The sequence below is a fragment of the Charadrius vociferus genome, unplaced genomic scaffold (assembly GCF_000708025.1).
Source record: "Charadrius vociferus isolate BGI_N301 unplaced genomic scaffold, ASM70802v2 scaffold324, whole genome shotgun sequence".
Taxonomy (NCBI): Eukaryota; Metazoa; Chordata; class Aves; order Charadriiformes; family Charadriidae; genus Charadrius; species Charadrius vociferus.
Window position 1 is genome coordinate 3,267,978 of NW_009648041.1, and position 11,050 is coordinate 3,279,027.

An 11,050-nucleotide genomic window follows, 5' to 3' on the forward strand; every position below is an offset into this window, starting at 1 on the left:
GCACCCCCCCAAAAAAACGAGGCGCTGCGGGAGGCAGCACCGGCACCCAGCCACCCCGCGGGCGTTAATTAAACTATCCTCAGTTATTTAAATTGAAATTATAACTCCCCCCCCCTCGGTGTTCCCACCAGCATCCCAGCTCTGTCCTCCTCCTTACGGAGTCGCACGCTGCTCTCCTGCCCCCATACCACTGCGGACCTGTGCAATTGCCCGCCCGCTGTTTGCGTTCACCAATTCACTCTGTATTCTAGTTTTTACATTTGGGGAAATGTTAGCCGTGTTTGCTCTTGCTGGAGAGGTGCAGTTTCAGCTTCCAGGCGTGCATCTTGCTCAGCCTTGCCTCCCCCTGGCATAAGTAACAGCCCCACGGGTCTTGGAGGAATTCAGCCATGTGCCCTCCCGGCCCCAATTTTGGGGAGAATTCCTATAGAGGTAGCCGGTGGGTGTCAGCACCCTGCCTCCAGCCTCCGGGAGACGGAGACCTTCTTCCCTCCACGCGTGACCATGAAGACTGGGGTATGGTTTGGGCAGATTTTACAAATCGGTTTGGCAAAAGACATTTTGCCCGCAAATCAACTCCACTACCTGTGTTGCAAATATGGCTCTTTCTTCCCAATTCCCCTAAGCAGAGCTTCCATCCCCCCTTGGCTTCTCTGCATGTTAAAGCTCAGACCAACTCTTCCTGAATCTCCTATAAAGCTCTATTCAGTGCATTTTCAAAAAAGACCACCTAACACTCAAAAAAAAAGTCACACTAGCTGTGTGTGTGGAAATCGACTGGTTTTAAAATCTGCATTTAAACACTGCTGCTGTTCACATTTTTCTTTCCCCCTCTTCTTTTTTAGCCAAACGCCACCCATGTGGCGACGTCGCAGGGGGCAGTGGGCTCTCCCCATCCCGCTCTGCCTGAGACGGGAGGTCCCTGTCTGCCCGCACCCTCTGCACGGGGGTGCCAGGAGCCCTTCCCAGATAGTCCACGCTCTCGAGGGGCTCTGTAAGACTTTGCCACTGTCCCATCTCACACCCTTCTGGGCCTGTACACAGCTCTTCCCTCCTCAAGGAATGGGGGGACAAAACTTGCTGCTCTGGGCTGGTGGTTCTGCTCTAATTTTTGAATGAGATTTTAACAGCGGTACCACTTTCTGCTCGGGTACAAACATGTCAATCTCTAATGAAATGAGAAGGACCTCCCTGATTCCCTATTTCCACCCTCCCTCCAACGCTCCCAAAAACAGACCCTGTGTTACTGTAAATCGCACTTTTCTACATACGCAAAAAAGCAATAATGGAGAAGGGGGGGAAAATCAGTGCCTCACTCAGTAATTTTCCTGGCATGGTTAATCTAGAACTTTAAAGATCTCCTTACAACACCTCTGTACAATGTTTTATTGCTACTATTTCTTTCTTCCTATAAAACAGTAGACTTAAAATGACCAGAAGACCTTTACTCTCAGGTGCAGGGTCACAGCGCGATGACCCAGAGAGTTTTTGTTTTGGTACAGCCCAGACCCACCTTATGGGCCGTCAGGATACCTGCTGGTACTGCATCGCTTGTACGATGTACGGTCCTGCATGCACGGAGGCGCAGGGTGCAGCGGTGGGCAGTCTGCCAGCCCAGGAGACAATTAAAGTCTCTCCAGTATGAAAACCCTGTCTGCAGCTGGAGAAGGGGATGGTCAAGGGGACAGGTCTGTTTTTCTGTATTTTCTTACAGAGGGGTGAGGGTTTGGATTAGTGGAGTTTTTCTAATAAACGGGAATGAAGTTTGTTTCAGCAGCCCGTTTTTTGTGTTCTGCCAAAACCAAAAAAAAAATTGGACCCAATCTAAATAAACACACCTGAGATTGAACATCCTTCATAGCAGTGTGGAAGGTGAGAAGGGCAGATGGAAACCCCCAGGAGCAGAGGGCTGAAGAAGGAGGTACACCTCCAGCCATGGCCTCAGCTGGAAGATGGGAGTTTCCTTCTACAGAAATACTAAATTTGGTGTCGTGCTAAAGAACGTCCTCTGCAGCGAACCCTGGCATGACACCTTCTGGGTAAACGTTCACACAAACTGGTGGCAAACTCAAAACTGGAGCAGGAAACCAGTTGCAGCAGGAGATACTCAGGGCAAACAAACAATTTCTAAAGATGCCTGAAAACAATTAGTCTTTGCCCTCCTGTTGCTGCTCTGAAGAGATGCTCACAAGCCGAGCAGGGCAGCCTGAGGGCAGAGGGCGGGTCTGACAGTAGAAATCCTGGGCTCACTAGGTCAAAAAGGACTTTGTAGCAATCTGGGGAGTCTTGGGCTCATCCCACATAGCTGCCGACTGGGAGTTGCTCCCCCTCCATTTCAGGAGCACAGCCCCCCCGAGCCGGGCTCCGCTTACCCAGCCACAGACAGCAGACGCTTCCTGGAGGGCAGGTTTTTTAATTTGCTGGCAAGCGGCAACAAAATTGATTAAAATTGCAAAATACCTTTTCAAATGACTCATTTCCCTATTGCAATCCTCCATGTAAATAAGTGACTGCTATTGTATTTCCGGCGCTCCACTCCACAGCTGTTGAAAGAAGAGGGACAAAGCGGGAGAAGGGGCCAGGAGCAAGGCAGAATCTGAAACTCTTCCTCTCTTCCCCAAAAGGGCCCATTCTCCAGTATTTGCAATGCTTTCCCTGACAGTTCCCATAGATATTTTAAGTCGTGCTTTTTAAATCAAATCAAATAACGTCCTTCAGTTATTGAAAGCCAAAGTTTCATGAACAATGTTTAAAAGATACGGTCACAAAAACAAGTGGCTAGTGTTGACAACTTGAGTGTTTTTTCTTTTCCTCAAAAAAAAAAAAAAGAGAAAAAAAAACTGGTCCCCCCTGGGAACAGAAAGCATTTCTATTTATTCTCAGTAGACTGCTTTGGTATTTGGAAAGAATTTTGTGTGAAGCCTTTTACGCAAGGCATTCTATTGCAGCCAAAGGTAGGAGCTACAACTCTGTAACCCCAACAGTGTTTTCCTTTCATTGAATCTTTGAAAGTCAATTAAAGGGTTTAAAAATTGCTTCCACATTAAAAAAAAAAATAAATCCATACCCAGCTCTGCTGCATGAAGACAGCACCAGGAAAGAGAGCACCTAGAGAGATAACTGCACTTCTTTAAAGTACCTGTGATTCTCACTTCTATGGCATACCCACATTTCTCAAAACTATTTCGTTGTCATCTTCCATTTGCTAATAAAAAGCATCAGCAGCGAAATCCAATCCATAACCGCAGCTAAAATGGAGATCCGGAATTAATGAATGAGATTATAAGCAGCAATCGTCCGCAAAACCACAGGGCCGGCCCCCACCGCCCAGGATGCGGTACCGTTCCTTTCCTCAGCACAATCCGTCTAAGGAGAGAGAGACACCCCAGTCACAGGCACACACATTTACGTTTGTAATAATATTCTTAACTTTTTCCAAGTGATCAGTCCACACTAATATAGATTATTACTTGGGAAAAGGTTTGAATTCAGCAGAATTCTTGGCTCTGGACCCTGACGCGATGCAATCACAAAACGCAAGCCTGGGGACAGGTCAACAGTTCCCTGCCCGGCGAGTGCACAACTGCCCTCATCCCCCCGTGCTCTCCTCACCGCTGAGCGTGACCGGGCTGATACCACACATTCCTCAGTGTTTAGCCACAAGACCTCCAGCACGAAGGGATTTGCCACTAATGTTTTCATGCTCGAGGTTTTAATTAAAGGGAACCTACCTCTGCCCAGCAGCTGCCGGGGCTCTGAGCAGCGGGAGGGATGTGGGCAGCACCCCACCAACGCGGCACCCACACACGCTCCAAATGAGGCATGTGGGGCAAGCGGGGCCAGTCCGCATCCCTTGACGTCCTTATGACTATTTTGGGGGGAACCTTTAATTACCACTCAGCCTCTTCACCGCTGTGTGAGATGCTCTGCTGCGGACAGAGCCACCAGACCCATGTAGCCCTGCGCCTGGCAGTGGGGTGACACCACATGGAGCCAAGGGATGTTGGTGCTGCTTGGAACCACCTGGGACACTGGTAGAACCTCGGGGCTCTGCTTTCCACCAAGTAATGTTTTACACTCCTTGTCAAGGAGAGGTCAAAACAGAAAGTTATGAAATGTCAAACTTGCTTTTTGCTAAACCCCAGTATTAATAGCGCGGAGGCCAGGCAGGCAGAGGGATCAGAGGGATTCATACGACATGAAATAACTCTCTCCAGAGCCAGTAAACCTCTTTGTTGGCTCCAGCCCTGCATCCGCGCCCTCAAACCAGAAAGATGCGTGAAACATCACTGCTGGACATGCTGGTTTCCCAGAGATGATAAAACAGACCAAGCAGTGACATCACTTCTTCTGTTTTTCCCCTGTTGCAGGATTTTAATCAGCACCCCAAACCAAAACATTTGTGTTGGTAAAAAGATGGCTACAATTAATCTAAATCTAATAACTGCAATATTTTCACTGGGGAATTAAAACAAATTATTCCTTTGCTATTGCATCTTCATCTCATTTACATTTTAATCCCAGTAGGATCTTGCTCTGTTATATTTGGAAAATGACTGTACAGAAAAGGAAAAACAACATGGTTGAAGTACTCAAAGATGCATCAAGAATTTAGCTATTAACTTTTACGGCAGAAGTCTGGCTATGCCAAACCCTGAATGATTCAAAATTAGGACAAATACTGTGTTTTTCTCCAAACACTGCTGCATGCAGAGTCTGGTGGCGTTTCAGATTGTGCACACAAACACAGGCAAACAAAGAGCTGGGATAGAAGGTTGTGTTGAAGGTGTAATTATACATTAGCCAGAGCAGAGCAGGTCACTCTTTCATTTGTACCGAAAGGGGACTCTTTACCGGAGGACACTGTGTGCAGAGAGAAACCTCTGCCTTCCCACCCAGTGGTTCTCCACTCCCAGGCTCAAGCGCTGTTTTCCTTGCTGTGAGGTTTTACCGCAGGATAATGAGTTCATACCTTTTTGCTCAAGGTAAACACGTAGTGAAGAAAAGCACTTTAGTGTTGTCAATGTAAAATTAGTACTATATCCCGTCTTATTCCAGTTTACCTTACCTACGTGGCCTGCTTGGTCTTATTTTGAAGCAAAAGCACACAAAAAATAAAGCAACTACATTTCTGGCCTGTTTAGGATGGGAAGCTCTGCTAAACGTGAGCTGTGTCACACAGGTACCACCCTGCGGATCCCCAATACTGTCATGGAGCAGCTGACCCCGCCAGGGATACCTGGTTACACCAGCGACAGAGGCAGCATCTTCTTCCATCCCGGAGCGCCTTCTGCCACTTTCGGCCAACTTGCTTAGAGTCACTGCATAACCCCAGTTTTACCTAAAATAATAATTTTCATGTGATCCTATGGATCCCTTCACTTAGGAAGATGTGGCATGATGGTAACGTACTAGAAAGGCAGCAACCATCTAAATCCTTGGTGCCGTTTCCAAGGGCAGTGGTTGCCTCTGACTTGAGTTACACCAACACATATTCCACACAATGCCTGCTAGGTATTTTAGACCTGTTTGCTTACAGCGCTACTTTACTACATTTTTCACCCTGAACGAATTTAGCAAGCTCACAGCTTGTGAACACGGAGAAAGTTTCTGGGCACTGGATGTACTGCTGCAGCCCAAGCATGGGGACTTGGTCTCACCTCCACTGAGCCCAGAAGTTCCCTGTGGCTTCTGATGGAAATATTCTCGTGAGAGTTTTCCAGGTTAGAGAAGAACTACAGCTTAGACAGAAGTAATTCAAGGAATTGTGACTGCAGGGTCCAGACCCATCCAGCCCATCCACAAGCGCCTTCTCCAAGATGCGGCCCTAAGCAGCTGTGGCACAGCTGGATCCAGAAGACCACTGCTGTCTCCAGCCCATCTCCAAGGCTGTCCTGCCACAAATAAACTCTCAAGTAGTTGTCAACAGGACAGAAAGAGGATGACCTCAGGGCTGCCTGAATAACACTTCAACAAAGTGGAAAGCTTTAGATCTCATTAAACCCTCCTGATGAGAGGAGAGATGCTACAGGGGTGCCATAAGGACCAAGTCCCTCTCCAGAACGGCAGAAATCTGGCATTGCAGTGTTGGCTGAGTCAGAATTGAGGGTCAGCAGCAACTCAGCTTGGGGACAGAGGGACGTCACACCAGTTTGCAAGTAGTCTCTGGGACACCGTTGTTTGCAGGTCATAGTACTCTGAGCCATTACATAATGCAAGTATTTTTAAAAAAAATTAACCCCACCTCAGCCAAGATTTCAAGGTATTAGAAGGACTGTCAATTAAAGATACAGATGGAGCTTTGTTGGTTTTGGTTTTGGTTTTGTTTTTTTTTCCCAGCAAATAAAACTGTTGTGAGAAATGATCGTAACTGCATGAGGCCTTCTGCTCTTACTGTGAGTTCCCCCCAAAGAAAGCTTCCTCGAGGACTGGAGCGTTCTGGGAGCAGGTACTGCTGTTTGCTGCATATATGTAGGGCACCTTTGATTTGCTTTGAGGACAAAGATGCACTGAGCAGAAACCAGTATCGGCTGATACCACGCAGCTCTTGTCACCAGTGAGGCTGCAAGACACTGCAAGGGAGCAGGTGGGAAGCAGAACTGCGGGATAAAGTCCTCAGCCGCTCTGCGCATAACCAGCTCCTCTTCGTGGGATGGAGGAAACCCAGCAAGCTCCTTCGTTACCTTTCAAATTCAGTTAAATGCTGGGATACGGAAACAAGAAACAGAATCAAACATGGGAAGAGATGAGTTCATGCATCACGCGGTGTGGATAGCTGTGGATAACATCACTCAAGGCTGAGCAGCCCTCTGTGCCCTTAACACAGGGTGATGCAATACACAATATTACTGTAGGTAAACTCAGCCAGGCTCCTGCGCCTGTATTTTCCCTGTTGCTTTGCCCTTCTGGCTGACCGTTGTCCAGCAGATCAAGCACGATACTTTAGTATTAACTTTCAAGGTCTTACACAGATTGTTCTTTAGGAGCTTGTTGAACTTTTGACACTGTACATCCATGTTACCCCACAAGATCAGAAAGAGGAGACTTTTGGTCCAAGTGTAGTATTTGCTCAAGCTTGCTGTAATCCTGGGTTTACAGACTGACCTTCCCAAGAGCCCCCTAAGTGCTACAGAAATGATTCCCCTCGTAAGACAGGCTTCAAAGAGGCACCTATTATCTAGGTCGTGTTTATAGTGCACTCCATCACTTAACATCCCTGGAGACCTTTGTGAAACCAAGTGTTTGCAGACACAGGATTAATTTCTAAAATTCCATTCAGTTCTCTGTCCCCTTCCCCAAATGCCATGCTCAGGTCTGAAATTTTCCAGTCTTCTAGCACTATAGATCAGCAGATCAAGCTTTGAAGCTGAAAGATGAAATCCCGGCTCCACTAAAGGTGATGGCAAGGTGCCTGTTGACTTCAGTGCAAAGTTTCACCCAGAAAAAACATTCACTGTTTGTTGAAGCTTTTTTTTTTTAATTACTCTAGTGCAAAGAAACACCTGCTGTCCTAAACGACTCCTTTGTATACTGTTAGCTGTAACATTTCTGGATATTGTAAAACTAAAGTTGGGGTTTAAAGGTATAGTTCTGCCTGAAGGGATCCCCTGCATGCCCTCAACCACTCTGGGCAGGCTTTGCTGGGTGCTTTCCTCCCCCCTCAAACACAGTATGCAGCTGCACTGGATGCTACAGAATTGCTCCAGATTTATGTTAGTGTAGCTGAAAGGAAGATCAAACGGAGTATTCAATTACCTATGCACTCAAAGATATTTATTCCCCAAGATGAAACTCCTAAATCTGTTCTTATTGCCATTCCCTCCTCTATTACTATTAGCACGCTGCTGCGTTCAGATCTATGGAGATGTCAACACCATTTACTGGAAACAACAACTGAAAGATGAGAACATGACAGGGAACTGTTTAGAATTATTAATCATTTGCAAGAACAGAGGAGATAATTGATCTTCCTTAATTCTAGAAGAGTCTATAATCATTACTCAGGGATTCTTCCTAAGATTTTTTTTTTTTTTTCAAGATCTATTTCTTTCACAGTTTTGGGGTTTTTGTAACCCAGATGCTACAGTGATTTAAAAACTGAGTGAGGTGAAGAGCAACGGCTCCCACACCACAGGACAGACCCCCAAAGAGGAAAGGTGCTCATGCAGCAATAAACACAAGTGTTTGTGAAAGTGCAAGGAAAGGTGGGACAGGCAGGAGCCCCTGCCAGCAGGGAGTTCTTAGCCCAAAGGCTGCAAAAAGGTAAATACAATGCTGGAAAGGAAAAGTCGTCATGCTTTGCAGCATCTCGTATTTTCCTCCTTATGTGGACACCCTCCTGTTGTTACATGCGACTTCTGGGATAGTCAGGCGCTTGCACACGGGGCTGTAGCTGATAATGACAGCTCTGCAGCAATAAGATTTCATAAAAGTCTGTATTTAAAGATGGGAAGATCAATGATGAAAAACACAAGTTTCATGCTGTAACGGTTTCTTCCCATCAAGATCAGTGACAGCCGTTCCCTTGCTGTGCTCTCCTCTGTATCTTTGTCCAGGTGTCGAGAGCCCTTGCTCACAGAATGTGGAAAACGAAAAGCCAGAAATCTCAACCAATCTGAGACATCTCTATCGTTCGGTGCTCAGTTTCAGACATCCAATTTCCAGAGGGCCTGAACAGCCACCCGGAGGAAAAGAGCCCTCTAACAGCTCCCGCAGCCTGAATCGCTCTTCAATCTCTCACTCAGACTCTGTTGGCCCTTCTCAGCTCCTGACGTGAAACCACCAGAGCCAAACAGCAGCCACAGGGTACACATTCCTTGTTTGAAGGGGAAATAGGTGCTCACTAGAGCTGCTGATTTAATAACGCTGGAAGTGAACCTTTCCGTCCATCTGCGGCAGAGACCCAGTGAGCCCAAGGAATCCTCCTCACTGCCCGGCTGATCACTCCAGCCAGACCTGAAAAGACTCTTTCTGCAAGCAGGGAAGCAACTCATCCCTCACACCTCTCTCAGTCATGTATATCCCAAACCCTGTGCGTGCCAGTCTGCCCCAGTGGGTTAGCGACATCGGTACCTGCCCAGTGGCAGCAGGAGCCTTCAGCCTCCCTAACAAGGGCTGGATTTGAATGGGTAAGTGAAAAGTCGCTTGCTCCTGTGCCGGCTTTCCAAGGCACGCAGTCATCTTGGGAATTACCTGCCCAATAATTCGGGGTATGAGCAAAAGTGTAAAGACACAGGTTGTCCACAGAATCACAGGCATTGCTCAGGGCACTGACAGGACAACCCGTGTCACTGTCCCAAGTGCCAGGTCAGCCTTACAGAAATTCTCTCCTTTCACCTTAATCCATCCCATGTTGGATGACAAAACAGCTCTTTTTTTTTATTGCCATGTAAAACCAGTTCCTAAAGTACATGGGATGGGTACGCGTGACCTTTACACAGGCTGTACCCTGTGACCCAGGAAGCCTCCGAACCGCACCATACTGAGGGTGAGAGGGTACCGAGAGGATTCCCTCCACTACATCTTCTTTGTCATAGTCTTGCCCAAAGTGTGCATTACTGACCTTCTTTGAGGAAGAATACAGGTTTGGGTAGATGTGAGGCAGCATGGCTATTCTGGTGTTCTTAAGTGTTAATCCTTTTATGTTTCACCCTTGCAAAACAAGCTAAGAAGAACCAAGAGTCTGCTAAGAGCCCAGCAATAACCTCCAGCAGCCGCACCACACGGGCATCAGCAACCTGAATGCAAGATGGTCCTCTTAACCATTAACAACAAGATACACACCAACTACTCAGATCAAATTGGCAGGCTGATACCTGGCATCAGTATCTGCGGCAAGCATCCCTCTGAGAGTATCCACTTGGTAATTTCATTATAAGGACAAGCAATACCTTCCACAATCTTTGCACAACAGCAACTTTTGCACCTGAGGTACAAGTAGTCAGCAAACATTTTAACTTAACTGAGGTAACCAGTGGACACATTTGTCCTTTCGGAAAGAGTCTGCAGAGAGAAAGCTAAAACATCATTCCTTAATAAAAGACTTGCAGCAAGATTTTAGCAACAGAATTAGGGAACATTTTAAAACACATTTATATACTATCTCAAGATTTACATTCATGTATGGCATGTCTGTTCATCAGCAAAACTTCAGGTGTTGAGTTTCCAGCATCTTCTCTACAACCATGAGTGCAAGAAATAAATTTTTTTTGTTTCAAAAAGAAAGCCAAGAATACGAACAGAACAAAAGATACAATACTAAATATGCAGAAATAACTGCCCAAGACTCAAATAATTCCACCCTGGCCAGGCCTCCGCCCAAACATAGCAAGATTTCTGATGAAGTAACAAGAAATGGTGACATCATATATGTTGTCAATAAAATACTCAGCAGTACTGGTTTTCTGTTTTGCCAATGTACATCATCAGAAATCAGAGAGCCAAACTTGCAGCCAGAGCTTTCCAAGAACTTTCTCAAAGGAATATATTCTCCCCTCCCCTTTTGGTGTAGGCATCCAACCTCCTCTTTTCCAAGGAAAGATACAGTCTTGCTTCACTTACCTCCTCCATAGGTGGTAGCACACATGATGGAAGTTATCCAGGCAATCTGGCTGTAGGAGATGTTGTAAACAGCCTGGAGCTCTTTAAAGTAGATTGTGAAAGCTTTAGGAAAGGTATACGCAAACCCAACTGAGATGGAGGCTCCGAACACCACTGCCCACCCCCATCCGCCGTCAGGGGGTACGTAGCCCAGGTCTGAAGGGACTGGAGGAGACATGGTCAATCCAGATTTCCGAGCAAAAACTAGTTCCTGGTGTCCTGCAGAGCAAAGGATATGTGTGTTTTACAGAATACGCGTATTGTATAATCAGGTATCATTTTGAAGTGTAGTAAAATAATTTAGAGGTACAGAGGATCACTCAATTTTGAAGCCTTGATCTTTTGCTGGCTATTAACAGTTTTATTGTCCAATTCTAACACAATCACAATCACCCTTCCTTCTCCAATAACCCTGTCCAGCCCTTCCAGCTCTAATTTGAATACACATCCT

General features: G+C 46.4%; 1 protein-coding gene across 1 annotated transcript in view; it reads right to left on the reverse strand.

Annotated features, from left to right (window-relative positions):
- Positions 1–10,777, reverse strand: part of LOC104285195 (monocarboxylate transporter 2-like) — a 37,023-nt gene extending 26,246 nt beyond the window's left edge. The window contains exon 1 of the mRNA XM_009883622.1: positions 10,561–10,777. Within this exon, the coding sequence (XP_009881924.1) occupies positions 10,561–10,777 (217 nt within the window). The remainder of the gene's footprint in view (positions 1–10,560) is intronic.
- Between the last annotated feature and the right edge of the window lie 273 nt (positions 10,778–11,050).